The sequence below is a fragment of the Hyla sarda genome, chromosome 3 (assembly GCF_029499605.1).
Source record: "Hyla sarda isolate aHylSar1 chromosome 3, aHylSar1.hap1, whole genome shotgun sequence".
In the NCBI taxonomy this organism is placed as follows: domain Eukaryota; kingdom Metazoa; phylum Chordata; class Amphibia; order Anura; family Hylidae; genus Hyla; species Hyla sarda.
Window position 1 is genome coordinate 440,652,509 of NC_079191.1, and position 23,050 is coordinate 440,675,558.

Below are 23,050 nucleotides of genomic sequence, written 5' to 3' on the forward strand. Positions count from 1 at the left end.
GACATGAATGGAGGGGGTGTGGCGTGACGCCACAGACACGGAAGCTCCAAGCTTCCATGTTCCGGACGCCGACGCTGCCTGGAGATTCTTCGGATAGGGGATAAGATGTTTAGCTCCAGAGTACCCCTTTAAGGCTTTGTTCACAGGACTGCAGGACGCCGGAATAATCTGCCGGTACTAGGACCGCACAGGCATGCGCCGTCTCATAGACTCACAGACTCCACACAAAGAATGAATGTGTTCATTCTTTGTGCGCACACAGAAAGAAACATTCCGTGCCGTAAACATTTGGCACGGATATTCTGCAGTGTGCACAGCGCAGCAGAATCCCGTTGATTCCAATGTGGGATCGGACACAGAAATTCTGACATGTGAACATGGTCTAATTTTGCAGAATTATGCAGCAAAATCCCATTGAAAAAAATAAGGAATAGCAGAATTTCCACTGTGTAAACATGGCTTAAGGGTCCGTTCACACAGAAGGATCTTGTGCGGATTTTCAACAGCAGATTTTACTACCATGGAAGTCACTGGTGTGAGAAACCACAGCGGATTTTCCGCAGCAAATAGCTGCGGAAAATCTGTACTAAATCTGCTCGTGTGAACAGAGGGAGAATCCTTCAGAACACAAATACAGGGGTCTCCTGGTCTAAATATTAAAATCTAAGGGGGGGGGGCGTCACGTCTCAATCCCTGTGTGCCTGGTCAATCGGTGCACTTTTTGGCTTTGGGGTGTCTTCGGGAAGTGTACGCCGCATGTAAGAAGCTAATTTTGCCAGTGCAGAAGCCTTTCTGCTCCGCACGAGACGATGGGATGTGTTTTGGTTTTATTGTACACAGAAGTTTGTCTCATGTACGATGTGCAACATTGGTGAAAGTCGCACACTTTCGCTCCACTTAACACCATACACAGTTAGCAGTGCCATGGATGTATACAGTAACCAGCCATATATATATATATATATATATATATATATATATATATATATATATATATATAGATGGCTGGTTACTGTATAGCCCCTAAGTGGTAAGCAGCGATGCTCAGCACCACCAGTTAACTCATTCCGAGCACTCCAGCTACTTAACTCCTTCCTTTCTGGGCAGGAGGTATACATTGTATACATTATGCTCAGCCCGAGCTGCACCTGCACCTGTATAGCCAATAGCACAGCTCAGAGCAGGGACTCCTATCAGTAAAGTAACAGGAGTCCGGGCTTCAGTACAATAGGCAGCAATGTATAGTGTACGGGCATAGGAGGTAAATATGGATGCATCACTACTTACCTCCTTACACTCCTGGAGCCGGGCGCCCTGCCTTACAATATGCTGCTCACCTGTAATACGCTAGAACAGCTGATGGTGCAGACACTGGTCCTGAGCCTGTGGCATCACTCATCTCTACATGTTTGTTGACCACAGCATCTAAGTGGTTTAAAACTATGTACTTTAAAGGGGTACTCCGACCCTAGACATCTTATCCCCTATCCTTTGGATAGGGGATACGATGTCTGATCGCGGGAGTCCTGTCGGTAGGAACCCCCGCAATCTTGTCTTCAGCAGCCCAGACATCCAGTGCATAGTGATGAGCAGCAGGGGCCATATTCAAATTTATGATATTTCACAAATATATGGACGAATATTCATCCTATGTTCGCGAAATTCGCATATTGACTATGTTCATTCTCGGTTTTTTTCATGCAAAAATACGTAGTGAAAATACATAGTGAAATGTGCATGCGTGATTATATCTTTCACCTGAAAGAATGGAGGGATCAGTGTCCTCTGACTGGAAGTGCCAATATTTGCATATTCGTCTATTTTTGCATATTCACAAAAAAAATCACTATATTCTAAATATAAAGTGCCGATATTCACGGTAAAAAATGTCATTTCGAATATTCACGCTCGACACTACCAGTGCACGGAGCGAACTTTGCTCCATGCCAGATGACTGGCGATGTGGGACAGAGGCTCATGAAATCACGGCTGCTCATGAAGTCACGGCCATGCCCCCTCAATGCAAGTCTATGGGAGGGGACGTGATGGTTGTCATGCCCCCTTCCATAGACTTGCATTGAGGGGGCGTGGCCGTGACATCACGAGCCTACGGCGCTGAACATCCGTCAATCAGACATCTTATCCTTTGTATTGGGGATAAGATGTATAGGGGTGGAGTACCAATTTAACATTCCCTGTGCCAGAACAGTGGCAAAATTGCAAAAAAAGAAAAAGTTTTTAAATGTGTGTAAGGTCCATTTTTGTTTTTTGTTCAGTTTTCTTTTTCAGCAATTTTTATTTATATATATATATATATATATATATATTTTTTTTTTTTGGCACAATTTTGCACCACTTTCCGTTAGTGCAGGAAATGATAAATTCCCTCCCATGTCAGGCAAGGGCTAAAGGCAATACACTGTTACAGCTGACGCCCATTGCTCCTATACAATTATAGTTGCTCGCATTAAACTGCACCGTAAATTTATAGTGCAGGCCGGGAAGGGTTAATATAGTTCTTAGAGTTTGTAAGAACTTGTATCGTAGAAAAACTGCTGGAGCAATTAAAAAATGTCAGTGGTGGTCTCCAGTAAGTCGGCGGATATCTCAAAGTTGTGGATTTTTTGGGGGAATTAATGGATCTCGGATGTAGAAGAGGCTTTCGGAGTTGTACAGTTTGCAAAGTGTCGGGACCACCCGCATATCCAGCTGCATTTCCTGCGGTCACTTTTAGACTTTTGTTGACAGACGCAGCTTCTCCAATTACCGCTTTTACACTTTCACAGACATAGCAATAGGGGGCTCAGAGGTGTCAGTCACACATGAGTCCTCTGCCACATAATATAAGAGTTTTTTTTTTTTAAATGGCACATGGCAGGAGCGGGCCCCTCTACATTTTGCATCGGGCTCCTGTGGCTTTAGGTTATACACCGGCGAACATTCAGCTCTGCTAAATCTGTGCATACAGTATAACCTTGTTTTAGATTAATGCACATCAGGTAGAAACTCGTAGACTTCTACACCCCATCCAGTGGCCAGATGTGGGTACTACACCTATACACAGCAGCAGTGTTTTCTCGAGATGTTTCTGTCGCTTTGTATCAGTATGTCGGGCACAGATAGCACATCGTACCTCAGTGTTTTTTTATTGAAAGCTTATCCCTATGACAGTCACTGTGCGGGTATTGACTAGGAGACTCGGGTTTCAGTCTATCACGCATTGTAGCCCTCAGAGGGGGAGGCGAGTGCAGTAAAATAATGCAGAAATAATTTAGCCTTTTCTTCCAGAAGTAATTGGCCTGTGCTGCTGTGGGAGCTGAGTCTGCGTCCGGGGACGGCTGCGTTATTTCTGCAGGATATGCATTAAATCTCACCTCCAAGAATCAATACAGTGCATAAAGTGTGCTCCGCCAGCTGCTGAGAGGAGCTATAATTGTTCTCTTCTCTATTCCTGGAAGCTGCGGAGGAAAGTCAAAGAGAACTTAACACAACCTTGTTTTCAATCCTGCTCCATTTGTTTGATCTGTTCTACAGCAATTTCACCCAGGGGGACAATGCAAGGAACTCGCCTGAAGTCTGTCCTCATTTCTGTTCATACTTAGGAGAGAGGATCTCCATGGAGGAGATGTTCTCAGTCATCAGACGGGGGCTGCGTGCACCACACGACTACCAATGTGAACACGAGCCAACCTGAGCCGGTCCGTGCTGCAGGATAACACAGAGACAACACCAGAATTATCTGTTATTATTATTATATGATGTTCCCAATGACAAACTCTGAACTTTACTGCATTGACAAACTGAGCTCTGCTGCATCTGTATCTACACATATAATACGGAAAAGGTGGAGGACAGAACCAGACTAATCCACTGTGCTTGTGGACAATCCAAATAAAATATAATAAGTAGACAGGGGGTAAAATGCAAGAGGTTGCTCATACTGATCAAAATAATTATCTATCTATCTCATATCTATCTATCTATCTCATATCTATCTATTTATCTATCTCATATCTATCTATCTATCTATCTCATATCTATCTATCTCATATCTATCTATCTATCTATCTATCTCATATCTATCTATCTATCTCATATCTATGTTTTTATCTATCTCATATCTATCTATCTCATATCTATATATCTAAGTCCAAATATGAACAGCACATCAAGATAGGTAAGTAATTTTGAACGGGGTGCAAGCATATTTGGAGCCTCGGTCGCCGGTTCCTTAATCCATAAAAAACAAATAGATGCAGCACACCACAGCTTGAAAATCACGGTGCAAAGTTTATTCCATAGTGTATTCTAATAGACGTCCTCACGCTGGCTGGTGAAACGTCTATTGGAATACACTATGGAATAAACTTTGCACCGTGATTTTCAAGCTGTGGTGTGCTGCATCTATTTGTTTTTTATCTATATATCTATCTATCTCATATCTATCTATCTCATATCTATCTATGTATTTCATATCTATCTATCTATATCATATCTATCTATCTCATATCTATCTATCTATATCTATCTATCTATCTATCTCATATCTATCTCGTATCTATCTATCTATCTATCTATCTCTTATCTATCTATCTATCTATCTATCTTTCTATTTATCTAAAGTCCAAATATGAACAGCACATCAAGAAAGATAGGCAGTTTTGGACGGGGTGCAAGCATACTTGGAGCCTCGGTCGCCGGTTCCTTAATCCATAAAAAACAAATAGATGCAGCAAACCACAGCTTGAAAATCACAGTGCAAAGTTTATTCCATAGTGTATTCCAATAGACGTCCTCACGCTGGCTGGTGAAACGTTGTCTATTGGAATACACTATGGAATACATTTTGCACTGTGATTTTCAAGCTGTGGTGTGCTGCATCTATTTGTACTTTATCTATCTATCTATCTCTTCTCTCTCTTTCCTCTCTGTGAGTTCCTGTATACTGCAGGGTGTTTCTCGTATACATTGTATCTCGGTGGTGAGAACACTTGGCCCTTCCTGAGCAGATTACACAAGATTTGTAGAAATCTCTTTAATAAATAATCACAGAAGCTCCGAACAGAAGGTTGAGGGAAGGGATTATGGAGATATCTGGGGCCCACGATCTCCATTCATCGTCCTCCGCACGTTCACTGATGAAAACATTCGCTCTTTGTAGGTCTTGTGATTCTGTCTCTTCTGTATCTTCTTCCTGTGACATAGAAGTCGTATTATTTCTGGATATCTTCTTAGAAGCTGCTATTGTGGGGGCCGGAGTGTAGGGTGGGCACATGGGCCTCCACCAGCTGTCTAGGGTGGGCACATGGGCCTCCACCAGCTGTCTAGGGTGGGCACATGGGCCTCCACCAGCTGTCTAGGGTGGGCACATGGGCCTCCACCAGCTGTCTAGGGTGGGCACATGGGCCTCCACCAGCTGTCTAGGGTGGGCACATGGGCCTCCACCAGCTGTCTAGGGTGGGCACATGGGCCTCCACCAGCTGTCTAGGGTGGGCACATGGGCCTCCACCAGCTGTCTAGGGTGGGCACATGGGCCTCCACCAGCTGTCTAGGGTGGGCACATGGGCCTCCACCAGCTGTCTAGGGTGGGCACATGGGCCTCCACCAGCTGTCTAGGGTGGGCACATGGGCCTCCACCAGCTGTCTAGGGTGGGCACATGGGCCTCCACCAGCTGTCTAGGGTGGGCACATGGGCCTCCACCAGCTGTCTAGGGTGGGCACATGGGCCTCCACCAGCTGTCTAGGGTGGGCACATGGGCCTCCACCAGCTGTCTAGGGTGGGCACATGGGCCTCCACCAGCTGTCTAGGGTGGGCACATGGGCCTCCACCAGCTGTCTAGGGTGGGCACATGGGCCTCCACCAGCTGTCTAGGGTGGGCACATGGGCCTCCACCAGCTGTCTAGGGTGGGCACATGGGCCTCCAGCAGTTGTCTAGGGTGTGCACATGGGCCTCCAAATGCTGTCTAGGGTGGGCACATGGGCCTCCAGCAGTTGTCTAGGGTGGGCACATGGGCCTCCAAATGCTGTCTAGGGTGGGCACATGGGCCTCTACCAGCTGTCTAGGGTGGGTACATGGGCCTCCACCAGCTGTCTAGGGTGGGCACATGGGCCTCCACCAGCTGTCTAGGGTGGGCACATGGGCCTCTACCAGCTGTCTAGGGTGGGCACATGGGCCTCCACCAGCTGTCTAGGGTGGGCACATGGGCCTCCACCAGCTGTCTAGGGTGGGCACATGGGCCTCCACCAGCTGTCTAGGGTGGGCACATGGGCCTCCACCAGCTGTCTAGGGTGGGCACATGGGCCTCCACCAGCTGTCTAGGGTGGGCACATATAACTGGTGTCCAGTAATATCCTCTGCCCATGGGCCTCCACCAGTGTTACCACCGAGCCGAGGCAGTAACTACCCTGATGGTTGGCATTAACCCCTAATCTGCCCTGTACTCCAGGGATATTGACATTAATGTCTAACAATCCTGGACTGCCACAGATGTTGGCATTGCCCTTTACAACTTACTAGACCACCAACATGTTGCCACTGACCCCTAACTACTATAGGCACAAAACAAAGGCTAATATTAAATGGGTATTCTTGCAAAAAAAAAAAAAAAATTAGTTTTTTAAATCAACTGGTGCCAGAAAGTTAAACAGCTTTGTAAATTACTTCTATTCAAAAATCTTAATCCTTCCAGTACTTATCAGCTGCAGGAAGTTTTTTTCTGTTTACATTTCTTTCCAGTCTGTCCACAGTGCTCTCTGCTGACACCTCTGTCTGTCTCAGGAAATATCCAGAGCAGGGGGAAATCCCCATAGAAAACATCTCCTGCCCCTGACAGTTCCTGACATGGACAGAGGTGTCAGCAGAGAGCAGTGTGGTCAGACTGGACATAAACTCCAAAAATAAAAGAACTTCCTCTGTAGTATGCAGCAGCTGATAAGTACTAGAAGGATTATGATTTTTATATAGAAGTAATTTACAAAGCTGTTTAACTTTCTGGCACCAGTTGATTTGAAAAAAATAAAAATAATAATAATAATAATAATAATAATAATTCACCAGAGTACCCCTTTAACCCTTAACCTTGCAGTTAAATCCTAGAAATACTATAAAATAAACAGTTTTTTGTCTTAGATCCAGATGTATCCGGACAGTATTTTTTGGGGGAAAAGGGGACACCGGCCCTCCCCTTCTTCACCAACCATAATATGAAGACACATGAAGGTTTGTAATGGGATTCTCCAGGGATATATAGATGTGGTGGCCCAGTATGGGAGGTGTTACCCCGTGCTCCTGCTGTCCTGTCAGGCAGCATCCTTCAGTGTCCCCAGGGCCCCCTGCATTAGTTTCCCCATTGCAAATATGTTGTACTGTATAAAATGTGTTATCACTTTAAGAGTTATACCATGTGATATGTCATGTGATTGTTACCCAGGAGGTACCAGTGACCAGGTGATCCCAGGGGTGACCTATGGGCTCCCTGCTAGTCTCCCCCATATAAGCCCTGGGTGGAGCTTCTCTCTCTCTCTCTCTTCTGCTGAGGTCCAGTGCAGTCGCCTAGTGTGTGTGTGTGTGTCCAGAGTGTTGGAGGCCTTAAAGGGGTATTCCAGGAAAAAACTTTTTTTTTATATATCAACTGGCTCCAGAAAGTTAAACAGATTTGTAAATTACTTCCATTAAAAAATCCTAATCCTTTCAGTACTTATGAGCTTCTGAAGTTAAGGTTGTTCTTTTCTGTCTAAGTCCTCTCTGATGACACGTGTCTCAGGAAACGCCCAGTTTAGAAGCAAATCCCCATAGCAAACCTCTTCTAAACTGGGCGGTTCCCGAGACAGGTGTCATCAGAGAGCGCTTAGACAGAAAAGAACAACCTTAACTTCAGAAGCTCATAAGTACTGAAAGGATTAAGATTTTGTTTATAGAAGTAATTTACAAATCTGTTTAACTTTCTGGAACCAGTTGATATATAAAAAAAAGTTTTTTTTCCTGGAATACCCCTTTAACTCAAGTCCTGCATCCACAAGTGCAAGTAAGCTAAGCCTGCAGCTTTGTCCGTCATCAGTCAAGTCAGTCTCTGTCAAATTGTTAAGCAACATGGCCTGCGCTAAATTGTCCAGTCCTACTACAAGTCCCAGCAAGCCTTAAAGGCGTACTCTGGTTGAAAAGTTTATTTCTTTATTTTTTTTTCATCAACTGGTGCCAGAAAGTTAAACAGATTTGTAAATTACTTCTATTAAAAAAATCTTAATCCTTCCAGTACTTATTAGCTGCTGAATACTACAGAGGAAATTATTTCCTTCTAGGAACACAGAGCTCTCTGCTGACATCATGACCACAGTGCTCTCTGCTGACATCACGACCACAGTGCTCTCTGCTGACCTCTGCTGTCCATTTTAAGAACTGTCCAGAGTAGGAGAAAATCCCCATAGAAAACATATGCTGCTCTGGACAGTTCCTAAAATGGACAGAGATGTCAGCAGAGAGCACTGTGGTCATGATGTCAGCAGAGAGCACTGTGTTCCAAAAAGAAAATAATTTCCTCTGTAGTATTCAGCAGCTAATAAGTACTGGAAGGATTAAGATTTTTTAATAGAACTAATATACAAATCTGTTTAATTTTCTGGCACCAGTTGATTTAAAAAATAAATAAAAAAATAAAAAAGTTTTTCACCAGAGGATCCCTTTAAGGCCTCTCAGTCACTGGTCACCTCCTTGGGCCCTGGCTGAACTGTATAGACTTTACCATCTGTCTACCCTCAGTAAAGCTTCTGTTGTTTGTAACTTGGCGTCGGAGTCTATATTGGAAGGATTAAGATTTTTTAATAGAAGTAATTTACAAATCTGTTTAAAGGGGTATTCCAGGCCAAACCTTTTTTTTATATATATATATCAACTGGCTCTGGAAATTTAAACAGATTTGGAAATTACTTTGATTAAAAAAATCTTAATCCTTGCAATAGTTATTAACTTCTGAAGTGGAGTTGTTTTTTTCTGTCTAACTGCTTTCTGATAACTCATGTCCCGGGAGCTGTGCAGTTCCTATGGGAATATTCTCCCATCATGCACAGCTCCCGGGATGTGACATCATCATTGAGCAGTTAGACAGAAAACTTCAGAAGCTAATAACTATTGGAAGGATTAAGATTTTTTAATAGAAGTAATTTACAAATCTGTTTAACTTTCCGGAGCCAGTTGATATATAAAAAAAAGTTTTTGCCTGGAATACCCCTTTAACCCCTTAAGGACTCAGCCCATTTTGGCCTTAAGGACTCAGACAATTTAATTTTAACGTTTTCATTTTTTCCTCCTCGCCTTCTAAAAATCATAACTCTTTTATATTTTCATCCACAGACTAGTATGAGGGCTTGTTTTTTGCGCGACCAGTTGTCCTTTGTAATGACATAACTCATTATATCATAAAATGTATGGCGCAACCAAGAAACACTATTTTTGTGGGGAAATGAAAACGAAAAACGCAATTTTGCTAATTTTGGAAGGTTTTGTTTTCACGCCGTACAATTTACGGTAAAAATGACATGTGTTCTTTATTCTGAGGGTCAATACGATTAAAATGATACCCATTATTATATACTTTTATATTATTGTTGCGCTTAAAAAAATCACAAACTTTTTAACCAAATTAGTACGTTTATAATCCCTTTATTTTGATGACCTCTAACTTTTTTATTTTTCCGTATAAGTGGCGGTATGGGGGCTAATTTTTTGCGCCATGATCTGTACGTTTTTTTGATACCACATTTGCATATAAAAAACTTTTAATACATTTTTTATATATTTTTTTTAAATAAAATGTATTAAAAAAAGTAGGAATTTTTGACTTTTTTTTTTTTTTTTTCATTCACGCCGTTCACCGTACGGGATCATTAACATTTTATTTTAATAGTTCGGACATTTACGCACGCGGCGATACCAAATATGTCTATAAAAAATGTTTTTTACGCTTTTTGGGGGTAAAATAGGAAAAAACGGACGTTTTACTTTTTTATTGGGGGAGGGGATTTTTCACTTTTTTTTTACTTTTACTTTTACATTTTTTTACATTTTTTTTTACACTTGAATAGTCCCCATAGGGGACTATTCTTAGCAATACCATGATTGCTAATACTGATCTGTTCTATGTATAGGACATAGAACCGATCAGTATTATCGGTCATCTCCTGCTCTGGTCTGCTCGATCACAGACCAGAGCAGGAGACGCCGGGAGCCGCACGGAGGAAGGAGAGGGGACCTCCGTGCGGCGTTATGAATGATCGGATCCCCGCAGCAGCGCTGCGGGCGATCCGATCGTTCATTTAAATCGCGAACTGCCGCAGATGCCGGGATCTGTATTGATCCCGGCACCTGAGGGGTTAATGGCGGACGCCCGCGAGATTGCGGGCGTCGGCCATTGCCGGCGGGTCCCTGGCTGCGATCAGCAGCCGGGATCAGACGCGCATGACACGGGCATCGCTCCGATGCCCGCGGTTATGCTTAGGACGTTAAGTACCACCTCACCAGGACGTATATTTACGTCCTGCGTCCTTAAGGGGTTAACTTTCTGGAGCCAGTTGATCTTAAAAAAAAAAAAAAAAAAACATTTTTTCCAGGAATACCCCTTTAATGTTAGATCGGAGCATCGCCCTATCCTGAGATAATTCATGGGCTTTTTTTTTTTTTTGTTTATTTTATTTTATTTTTTTTGTTTGTTTTTTGTTTGTTAAATCACAAATATGTAATGTAAAATAAGTACATGAGAAATATCACAAATATTGTAATGTTATTCTCTTATTTAAAATTAATTTTAATGATGAAAAAAAAAGCAATGAATGAATGAACAGAAAAATCCTCAAAGGAAGAAAATAAACAATTTAATAAATGAAGGGTGAATGAAGGAATAAATGAACCAATGGTGAAAAAGGATTGACTGAAAGAATGAATAAATAATTAATGGATGAAAGAAACACCACTGAATGAATGAATGAACGAATAATTAATGGATGAAATAAACACCACTGAATGAATGAATGAATGAACGAATAAATAATTAATGGATGAAAGAAACCCCACTGAATGAATGAATGAACGAATAAATAATTAATGGATGAAAGAAACCCCACTGAATGAATGAATGAAAGAATAAATAATTAATGGATGAAAGAAACACCACTGAATGAATGAATGAACGAATAAATAATTAATGGATGAAAGAAACCCCACTGAATGAATGAATGAACGAATAAATAATTAATGGATGAAAGAAACCCCACTGAATGAATGAATGAACGAATAAATAATTAATGGGTGAAAGAAACCCCACTGAATGAATGAACAGAAAAAAATCCTCAAACGAACAAAATAACAAACAATTTAATAAATGAAGGGTGAATGAAGGAATAAAGGAATTATCTTAAAGAACCAATGGTGAAAAAAGGATTTACTGAATGAACGAATAAATAAATTAATGCATGAAAGAAACACCACTGAATGAATGAATTAATGAATGAAGTATTTTTTTTAGCCAAAACCAGACAATTAACCCCTTAGGGACTCAGGGTTTTTCAGTTTTTGCACTTTCGTTTTTTCCTCCTTATCTTTTAAAAATCATAACCCTTTCAATTTTCCACCTAAAAATCCATATTATGGCTTATTTTTTGCGTCACCAATTCTACTTTTCAGTGACATTAGTCATTTTGCCCAAAAATTCACGGCGAAACGGAAAAAAAAATCATTGTGCGACAAAATAGAAGAAAAAACGCCATTTTGTAATTTTTGGGGGCTTCCGTTTCTACACAGTGCATATTTCGGTAAAAATTACACCTTATCATTATTCTGTAGGTCCATACAGTTAAAATGATCCCCTACTTATATAGGTTTGATTTTTTCGCACTTCTGGAAAAAATCATAACTACATGCAGGAAAATTAATACGTTTAAAAATGTCATCTTCTGACCCCTATAACTTTATTTTTCCACGTACAGGGCGGTATGAGGACTCATTTTTTGTGCCGTGATCTGAAGTTTTTATCGGTATGATTTTTGTTTTGATCAGACTTTTTGATCACTTTTTATTCATTTTTTAATGGTATAAAAAGTGACCAAAATACGCTTTTTAGGACTTTGGAATTTTTTTGCGCGTACGCCATTGACCGTGCGGTTTAATTAACAATATATTTTTATAGTTCAGACATTTATGCACGCGGCGATACCACATATGTTTATTTTTATTTTTATTTACACTGTTTTATTTTTTTATGGGAAAAGGGGGTGATCCAAACTTTTATTAGGGAAGGGGTTAAATGACCTTCAACACTTTTTTTTTTACTTTTTTTTGCAGTGTTATAGCTCCCATAGGGACCTATAACACTGCACACACTGATCTCTTATACTGATCATTGTTATCCCATAGGAGACTATAACACTGCACACACTGATCTCTTATACTGATCATTGTTATCCCATAGGGACATATAACACTGCACACACTGATCATTGTTATCCCATAGGGACATATAACACTGCACACACTGATCATTGTTATCCCATAGGGACCTATCACACTGCACACACTGATATCTTACACTGATCATTGTTATCCCATAGGGACCTATAACACTGCACACACTGATCTCTTATACTGATCATTGTTATCCCATAGGGACCTATAACACTGCACACACTGATCATTGTTATCCCATAGGGATCTATAACACTGCACACACTGATCTCTAATGCTGATCACTGGCGTGTATTAACACGCCTGTGATCAGTGTTATCGGCTCTTGACTGCTCCTGCCTGGATCTAAGGCACGGAGCAGTCATTCATCGATTGGACACCGAGGAGGCAGGTAAGGGCCCTCCCGGTGTCCTGTAAGCTGTTCGGGACGCCGCGGTTTCACTGCGGCGGTCCCGAACAGCCCGACTGAGCCGGGATACTTTCACTTTCGCTTAAGAAGCGGCGGTCAGCTTTGACCGCCGCTTCTAAAGGGTTAATACCGCACATTGCCGCGATCGGCGATGTGTGGTATTAGCCACGGGTCCCGGCCGTTGATGAGTGCCGGGATCGACGCGATGTGATGCGGGATCGCAGCGCGACCCCGCTTCATATCGCGGGAGCCGGCGCAGGACGTAAATATATATATTTACGTCCTGCGTCGTTAATGGGTTAACTGAGACAAAGAAAACTATATTGGAAAGTTTTGCAACTTTTTTGGTGTTTTGGACCTTCTCCTGGTTTTGGCTAAAAAATACCGACCAAAATAATGTGTACAAAGCCTAAAATGGGTAATTATACATCAAACCATAAAATGAAGGAATAAGTAAAACAAAGATTTAAAAAAACAGCCAAAAAATTAACGAAGGAATAGAAGAAAAATCAACAAAGGAATGAGGTAATGAATGAATGGAACTACATATAAATGAATGAAATAATTGCCATGAATGGAAGAACCATAGAATGCATAAATAAAAACAAAAATACATAAAAAGAAAAAGAAAGAACCATCAAAGGAACTAAAATACGAATAAATAAGGGATTAACAAAAAGTACAAACAAGCAAATGAATGAAACTTCACTAAATGAAGGAAAAATGAAAAGTAATATATATATATAAAACTCAACGTGTGTATATGTGTGTGTATACATATTATATGTGTGTATGTAATGTGTGTGTGTGTGTGTATATATGTATATATATATATATGTGTATGTTCCACAAAATCTTCCAAACGGCTAAAGATATTAACATGAAACTTGGCCACATGTTACTTATATGTCAACAACAAACATAGGATAGGTGATTTAACCCTTACTCACCCCTATTTGCCAGGGGCGGGGTTTGTGTTTAAAGTCCCATACAAGTCTATGGGAAATATATGTTACTGCATAACTTCCAAACAGCTGGAAATATTTCCATAATACTTGGTCACATGTTACTTATATGTCCACTTAAAAAATAGGATAGTTAATTTAACCCTTAACTACCCCATTTGTGAGTGTCAGGGTTTTTGTTTAAAGTCCCATGCAAATCAATGGGAAATGTATGTTCTCACATAACTTCCATACGGCTGGTACACATATTACAGGTCGGGATAGGAGGTCGGGATATGAGGTCGGGATAGGAGGATGGGATAGGAGGTCGGGATACGAGGTCGATATATGAGGACGGGAAAGGAGGACGGGATAGGAGGACAGGATGGGAGGTCGAGATAAGAGGTCGGGATATGAGGATGGGATATGAGGACGGGATAGGAGGATGGGATAGGAGGTCAGGATAGGAGGACGGGATAGGAGGTCTTGATAGGAGGTCGGGATAGGAGGTCGAGATAGGAGGTCAGGATAGGAGGTTGAGATAAGAGGTCGGGATAAGAGGTGGAGATAGGGGGTCGAGATAAGAGGTTGGGATAGGAGGTCGGGATAGGAGGTCAGGATAGGAGGCCAGGATAGGAGGTCGAGATAGGAGGACGGGATAGGAGGTTGAGATAGGAGGTCGGGATAAGAGGTGGAGATAGGGGGTCGAGATAAGAGGTTGGGATAGGAGGTCGGGATAGGAGGTCGGGATAGGAGGACGGGATAGGAGGTCAAGATAGGAGGTCGGGATAGGAGGTCGAGATAGGAGGACGGGATAGAAGGACAGGATAGGAGGTCGAGATAGGAGGTCGGGATAGAAGGTCAAGATAGGAGGACAGGATAGAAGGACGGGATAGGAGGTCGAGATAGGTTGGGATAGGAGGTCGAGATAGGAGGATGGGATAGGAGGACGGGATAGGAGGTCGTGATAGGAGGTTGTGATAGGAGGTCGGGATAGGAGGTCAGGATAGGAGGTCAGGATAGGAGGTGGAGATAGGAGGACGGGATAGGAGGTTGAGATAGGAGGTCTGGATAGGAGGTCGGGATAAGAGATGGAGATAGGAGGATGGGATAGGGGGTTGGGATAGGAGGACAGGATCGGAGGACGGTATAGGAGGCCGAGATAGGAGGATGGGATAGGAGGACGGGATAGGAAGTCACGATAGGAGGTCGGGATAGGAGGTCAAGATAGGATGGGATAGGAGGACAGGATAGGAGGTCGGGATAGGAGGACGGAATAGGAGGTCGGGATAGGAGCTCAGGATAGGAGGTCGGGGCATGAGGACGGGATATGAGGATGGGATATGGAGTTGGGATATGACAACAATATATGGGGATGGGATTTGAAGTCAAAAGCTTCCTCCTGAGGAAGGAAAAACCGGGCAACGATATATAAGGAATAAATGAAGGACAGAAGGAATCAGTAGACAAATGTGCTAAATAAATTCAGAACCAATGAATGAATGATTTATTATCTGAAAGAACCAATGGGGAAAATTAATTAATTCATTCATTAATCAAAATCCGACCGTGCCCTCCTGCCAGCCAATTCAGCATGTTTGGAGGTGGGGACATGCAAATAAGGCGCAGCAGCTGTGCGCAGCCCTCGCTCTTGTCTGTTTCATATACAAGCAGAGAACGAGAGCCATGCATAGCCGATGTCCAGACCACAATTCCTGACTTTAGTCTCATGCCAGGCTAGCAGGAGACCAAAGTCTGTGCGTATGAGGAGACCTGTCTAGACATGAAGGGAGACCCCTAGTGGTTGGATGTATAAGGCCACAGAAAACTAATAAAACGTCATTTTTTTACAGGAGTGATATAGATAAAATAAGTTTTAATGACAGTGCCCATTTAATTATATATTCCATAAATAATGTTGTTTTTCTCTTGACTCTGATATTTGACTTTACATATGCTGTTTCTAGGACAGAATGTAACAAATGTTTTTGTTATTTTTTATTTTTTTCTATTTAAGGATGATCCCCGCTTCAAATAAGGCATTTGTGGTGAATAACCTGGTGTCGGGGACGGCGTACGATCTGTGTGTCTTGGCCATTTGGGATGACACCGCGACAACCCTCACAGCCACCAACATTGTGGGATGTGCTCAGTTCTTCACCCAAGAGGACTATCAGCAGTGCCAGTCCATGCACAGCCAGTTCTTAGGGGGAACAATGATTCTAGTTATTGGCGGAATCATAGTTGCTACATTGCTGGTCTTCATTGTTATCTTAATGGTAAGATATAAAATTTGCAACAATTCCCAGGGCAAGATGGCCAATGTCAGCAATGTCTATTCCCAAACTAATGGAGGAAACTCAGTGCAGAATGGCTTGCCACCACAAGCCAACCCTAAAGTGGTGGTGAGGAATGAACTAATGGAATTCAATTGTGGCTCGGTGCACAGTAGTGTCTCCTCCTCTTCTAGTTCGGTGAATAGTCCGGAGGGGGATGACTATAGTTTACAGAGTAACCAAAGCACTCTGTCCAATAAATGGAGACCCGTCTCCAGGTCTAAGCATAACATTGATAGACTTATGGGAGCGTTTGCCTCCCTGGAGTTGAGGTGTCAAAAAAAAGAGGACACTGTAGACTCCAGGACTTCTACCACAGTCCACCTGTCAGACAAAGAGCCTTTGCTGGGCGCCCAAGAGTCTAAAGTCCGTAGTCTCCTTATGTTACCTCTGGAGGGGAAAGCAAGACGTAGTCATTCTTTTGACATGGGGGACTTTGCCGCAACTCAGTGTTGTAGTTACCCGAGAAAGATCCCAAACATATGGACTAGGAGAAGCCTCTCAGTTAATGGGATGCTTTTACAATACGATGATAGCGAACTTACAGGGAACACAACTAGAAGCACCTACGACAGCTCAGAATGGGTAATGGAAAGCACCGTGTAAATATGGTTCTTCTCCTTTAATGGCAAGCTTGCTGCTTCCTACGGCAAGTGTAGTATCAAAGAAAACACCTTAAGAATTGAGTAGGTCTCCGGAATCAGAGGTGGGTAACACCAAAACCCACGGCAGGAGTTACCACACCACCAAGTGGAGAGAGTTGTGTTTAGCCCCGGCAGTGGTGGACTGTTCAGAAGAAGCACCAGTTATAATCTAAGTGCTCCTTACCATAGAAAGCCAAGAAACAGACGGCCGACCAAGGAATTATCATTCCTACCTATAAGTACAATCCTAAAACGAAGATCCACAGAGGCGTTGGGGAAGTGACGATGAAGCCACCGACCATCCAAAAACATCACCATACGTGGTCACCTCAGATTTTTGTTCTCCTATTTTCCTTTTTAATGTCTTTATTTTCTTTCTTTCTTTCATTTAACTTGTTGCTTTATTTATTTGTTATTATCTTTGTATTATTTTCTATAGTCATTCGAATCCTAATAAAGGGAAAACATCCAAATCTATTTTCAGACAAAAAAAAAAATTTATTTAGATCATTTACAGATATTTTTACTTTTCATCAGCGTTTCTGTGTCTTAGGTTTTTTAAGAGAAATCTAAATTTATATGGTAAACTGGGAATGATTAGATTTTGGAAATTAAAAGAGAATGGAAAATTAAAAAAAAAATAAAGTTTAGTTTGTGAATTTGTTGGGAAGGTCTAATACAGTCGGGAATTTTTTTTATTTTTTTTGCATTATCCGAGTGTTATTATTTTATGGGGGGGAGGGAATGAGGTTGTACTATAGAAACTTCAGCTGTTGTTGATCTACCTAAAACTATTACTTATTAACAGCAAATCATGTGAGATTCCAGATTTGGATCCAGAGTCAGACTTTATATTGCTCCGATTGTTCCACAATTACCAAGGCAAAGTATTACAGTTGCAGGGACTCCTGTCAAGACAAGAGTCCCTGCTCCTGTGCAGTGCACTGTGGGCCCGGCCCAGTGTGGTAAGGGGAAGCTGTAATGCATACAGCATTAAAGGGTTACTCCGCCCCTAGACATCTTATCCCCTATCCAAAGGATAGGAGATAAGATGTCTGATTGCGGGGGTCCCACCACTGGGACCCCCCACGATCTATGCTGCAGCACCTCAATCATCCGGTGCACGGAGCAAACTTCACTCCGTGCTGGATGACTGGCGATTCGGGTCAGAGGCTGGTGACATCACGTTCATGCCCCGCTCGTGATGTCATGGCCGCGTCCCCTCAATGCAAGTTTATGGGAGGGGGCGTGGTGACCACCACGCCCCCTCCCATAAACTTGCATTGAGGGGACGCGGTCATGACGTCACGAGCAGGGCATGAACGTGATGACACAAGCCTACGACCACCACGCCCCCTACCATAGACTTACATTGAGGGGGCGTCACTGTGACATCACGAGGGGGCATGGCTGTAGCGTCAAGAGCCTCCGGCACCACACCCAACTTTCTGAACAAATACCAGGTGCTGCAGGGAGATTGCGGGGTCCCAGCAGCTTATCCCCTATCCTTTGGATCCTTTGGATAGGGGATAAGATGTCTAGGGGTAGAGTACCCCTTTAACACTTACCTCCAGACCACTCAATGTACAGGAGCAGGGAAGAGATGAATAGGAAATCAATAACCAAAATTCAAATTCTAACAAATTAAAATTTTCAGCAAAATCTCCAAATATGAATATGATTTGCGCCGAATGGGTTTCGCTTACTTCTAATCATGGCTCAAGAGTCGATAAATGTAACACATTACATTCAAAAATAAAAAATAAAAAACTTAAAGAAGCACTCCCTGATTTTTACCTATAATCACGATTAAGATATTTTATAAATATATGAAGTCTTTACTGCATTTTTCACACATTCTTTTTGCATTCCAGTTGTTTTTACCCTGATTTTCCAAAATCCCTGTTAAAATGACAAATTTACCCTAATTTTCACAATTGAGGTAAAAAAGCACTATTTTTGCCACAATTTTGGGAAAATCCCAGCAAAAAGAGAAAAAGCAAGAAATACCATGTATGAACACAGCATGAGGAAAGGTGCATAACTACTATGTTATAACCCCATAGAGGTAGCAGCAGTATACAGACAGAGCTGGAGGGAGGTATACAACTACTATATTTCCTGACCCCATAGAGATAGCAGCAGTATACAGACAGAGCTGGAGGGAGGTGTATATCTACAACATTTCCTGACCCCATAGAGATAGCAGCAGCAGTATACAGATAGAGCTGGAGGGGAGGTGTATAACTACTATATATCCTGATCCCATGAAGATAGCAGCAGTATACAGATAGAGCTGGAGTGGAGGTGTATAACTACTATATATCCTGATCCCATAGAGATAGCAGCAGTATACAGATAGAGCTGGAGGGGAGGTGTATAACTACTATATATCCTTATCCCATGAAGATAGCAGCAGTATACAGATAGAGCTGGAGTGGAGATGTATAACTACTATATATCCTGATCCCATAGAAATAGCAGCAGTATACAGATAGAGCTGGAGGAAACATGTATAACTACTATATAACCTGATCCCACAGAGATAGCAGCAGCAGTATACAGATACAGCTGGAGAGAAGGGGTCTAGGAGCTGCCAGAAGGAATCTGATAGGTAATTATGTCAGCTGTTTCAGGGCTTTGTCCACTTTATCTGACACATTAAACACTGTGATCTTTTGTGGATCAGACTGGTGATCACATGACCCAGTTACAGTAATGATCTGCATGATGGATGCAGCTGTGCTGTAATAAAACAGGTTGTGCTATAGAACAAGTGATGCTGATTTTGCATGATTTGGGCAAAAAAGAAAAAAATGGAGTGCTTCTTTAAAGGGGAACTCCAGTGGAAAAATATTTTTTTTTTCTTTTTAATTTACTGGTGCCAGAAAGTTAAACAGATTTGTAAATGACCCTTCCCGTACTTATCAGCTACTGTATCCTCCACAGGAAGTTGTGTAGTTCTTTCTAGTCTGACCACAGTGCTCTCTGCTGACACCTCTGTCCAGAGTAGGAGCAAATCCCCATAGCGAACCTCTCCTGCTCTGGACAGTTCCTGACACGGACAGAGGTGTCAGCAGAGAGCACTGTGGTCAGACTGGAAAGAACTACACAACTTCCTGCCGAGCATACAGCAGCTGATAAGTTATGGAAGGATGAATATTTTTAAATAGAAGTAATTTACAAATTTGTTTAACTTTCTGGCGCCAGTTGATAAAAAAAAAAATTGTTTTCCACCGGAGTACCCCTTTACTCAGAAAGACAACCCATACATTATTCCTTTGTCGGCTCTGGAGACCTAATTGTATGAAATATGGCGGCTGCCGTAGAGGTAGTTTAGCAACAGCTGAAGATGCGCAGACCTGTCCATCCATTAAACAGTGAGTGAAGTCTTGTCATTCCCCTGAGGGTGCTGGATAAGAAAATATATAGTGCTCAAAATTTAATAAGATATGACAAGATAAAAATTGTCATTCCAGATGTCAGCAACGCAGTCGAGCGTATCGTCCGGGAGTAGCAGGATTTCATTGACGGCTTGCACTTCCTAGTTAAAAAATACCTGGAGAGTACGGATGTTTTACGAAGGACTAATACGGATTTTACCAGTCGTCCACCACCATTCACATTAATGACTTTCCGAAAGGGAGAAAAAAAAAAAAAAAAGTACTTTCCGCCATCATGGACTCGGTTAGCTCTGTTTTCATTTTGTTTCTACGATTTCTCTGGTCGTTGGCATTCTTCAGCATTTTTGTACAGGAAACAAAAAAAAAAAAAAAAACTAACAAGGTGAATATAATGTAAAATGTTATTTTTATTTTTTTTAATACACTGCTCAAAAAAATAATGTAACACAATGTAACGCCAAGTCAATCACACTGGTTCTGCAGGTGGTGATCACAGACCACTTCTCAGTTCCTATGCTTCCTATCTGATGTTTTGGTCACTTTTGAATGCTGGCGGTGCTTTCACTCTAGTGGTAGCATGAGACGGAATCTACAACCCACACAAGTGGCTCAGGTAGTGCAGCTCATCCAGGATGGCACATCAATGCGAGCTGTGGCAAGAAGGTCTGCTGTGTCTGTCAGCGTAGTGTCCAGAGCATGGAGGTGCTACCAGGAGATGTGGGGGTGGCCGTAGGAGGGCAACAACCCAGCAGCAGGACCGCTACCTCCGCCTTTGTGCAAAAAGGAGCAGGAGGAGCATTGATAGAGCCCTGCAAAATGACCTCCAGCAGGCCACAAATGTGCATGTGTCCACTCAAACGGTCAGAAACAGACTCCATGAGGGTGGTATGAGGGCCCGACGTCCACAGGTGGGGGTTGTGCTTACAGCCCAACACCGTGCAGGACGTTTGGCATTTGCCAGAGAACACCAAGATTAGCAAATTCGTCACTGGCGTCCTGTGCTCTTCACAAATGAAAGCAGGTTCACACTGAGCACATGTGACTGATGTGACAGAGTCTGGAGACGCCGCGGAGAACGTTCTGCTGCCTGCAACATCCTCCAGAATGACCTTTTGGCGGTGGGTCAGTAATGGTGTGGGGTGGCATTTCTTTGGGGAGCCGCACAGCCCTCCATGTGCTTGCCAGAGGTAGCCAGACTTCCATTAGGTACCGAGATGAGATCCTCAGACCCCTTGTGAGACCATATGCTGGTGTGGTTGGCCCTGGGTTCCTCCTAATACAAGACAATGCTAGACCTCATGTGGCTGGAGTGTGTCAGCAGTTCCTACAAGAGGAAGGCATTGATGCTATGGACTGGCCGCCCGTTCCCCTGAATCCGATTGAGCACATCTGGGACGTCTCGCTCCATCCACCACAGACTGTCCAGGAGTTGGCGGATGCTTTAGTCCAGGTCTGGGAGGACATCCCTCAGGAGACCATCCTCTCCCTCATCAGGAGCATGCCCAGGCGTTGTAGGGAGGTCATACGGGCACGTGGAGGCCACACACACTACTGAGCCTCATTGGGACTTGTATTAAGGACATTACATAAAGTTGGATCGGCCTGTAGTGGGGTTTTCCTCTGTGATTTTGAGTGTGACCCCATATCCAGACCTCCAGGGGTTGATACATTTGATTTCCATTGATAATTTTTGTGTGATTTTGTTGTCAGCGCATTCAACTATGTAAAGAGGAAAGTATTTCATACGATTAGTTCATTCAGATCTAGGATGTTTTATCTTAGGGTTCACTTTATTTTTTTGAGCAGTGTATATCACAAATGAAAAAAAAATAAAAATTAAGAAAAGAAAAGAGAGCTATATTGTGAGCCGGCTGTGTATTTTCTTGTATGGTCATGTTTCCTACTTGGAGTTTTAGAATATAACATTTATGTTGGAAAAGTAAAAAAAAAAAAAAAAATAATGATAATTTTTGCTACAAACTGTACAGTAAAATTCTGAAATGAAAAACTTGGGCTATTTTGCTTACATAGAAGTTTGATTATTTTTGGATTTTTGAAGAATACAGGGAAAAAAGGGACACGTAGGACTGTTTGATGTATGAGATTTACAACATGTTCTTATCTATATGGTGCAGGTACGTAAAGGTTAGGACCTTCGTCTGCAGATCGATTGGGACGCTAAAGTTTTTGGATTTTTTTTTTTTGGGGGGGGGATACAAAAAGAACAGAAATTTTTTTTTAATATTGCAAACATTTTATTCAGAATGCTCAGAGCTGGAGGCCGTGACGTCACACCATGCCACGCCCCCTCCATTCATGTCTATGGGAGGGGCGCATGCCATGTCATCACTGTGATGTCCTCTTCAAAAATAAGTTGGGGGTTTAACATGATTCAGATAATTTGTATAATATAAGAAATCAAGATGAGGCATGGCACATGGTTAAGAAGGTGAGGTGTAGTGGATCGGAAATGAAAAGAACAAATAATATTTATGGGGAACCTGTCACCTGTTTTATGCTGCTGAAAATGCAGGAATGAGGTCCCGAAACATTATGATTTACTCTGAAATGCTTGGAACCCGGGTAAGTAGTGAAAGGGGGTGGTCACGTCCCCTCCCATAGACTTGCATTGAGGGGGTGTGACTGTGACATCACGAGCCTCCAGTGCTGCACCCGACGCTCTAAATGAACGCTGGGTGCAGCAGGGAGATCATGGGGGTCAACAGCAGCGGGACCCCCAGGATTAGACATCTTATCCCCTATCCTTTGGATAGCAGATAAGATGTCTAGGGGCTGAGTACCCCTTTAACAACACTTCCCAATAACCCAGGGGATAAGGGCAGGAACATAGGGGGCTCCAACCA

The 23,050-nt window shown here is 42.5% G+C and overlaps 1 protein-coding gene across 5 annotated transcripts in view; it reads left to right on the forward strand.

Moving 5' to 3' along the window:
• The window catches only part of LRFN2 (leucine rich repeat and fibronectin type III domain containing 2), a 582,573-nt gene extending 560,426 nt beyond the window's left edge, over window positions 1-22,147 (forward strand). For 4 of the 5 annotated variants that reach the window (XM_056568627.1, XM_056568628.1, XM_056568626.1 and 1 more), the window contains one exon: window positions 15,820-17,996. In XM_056568627.1, the coding sequence (XP_056424602.1) occupies window positions 15,820-16,744 (925 nt within the window). In that variant the 3' untranslated portion in view covers window positions 16,745-17,996. Of the gene's footprint in view, window positions 1-15,819; window positions 17,997-20,261 lie in introns of those variants that run through there. The other variant, XM_056568630.1, reaches the window with a different exon arrangement.
• Window positions 22,148-23,050: the final 903 nt, after the last annotated feature.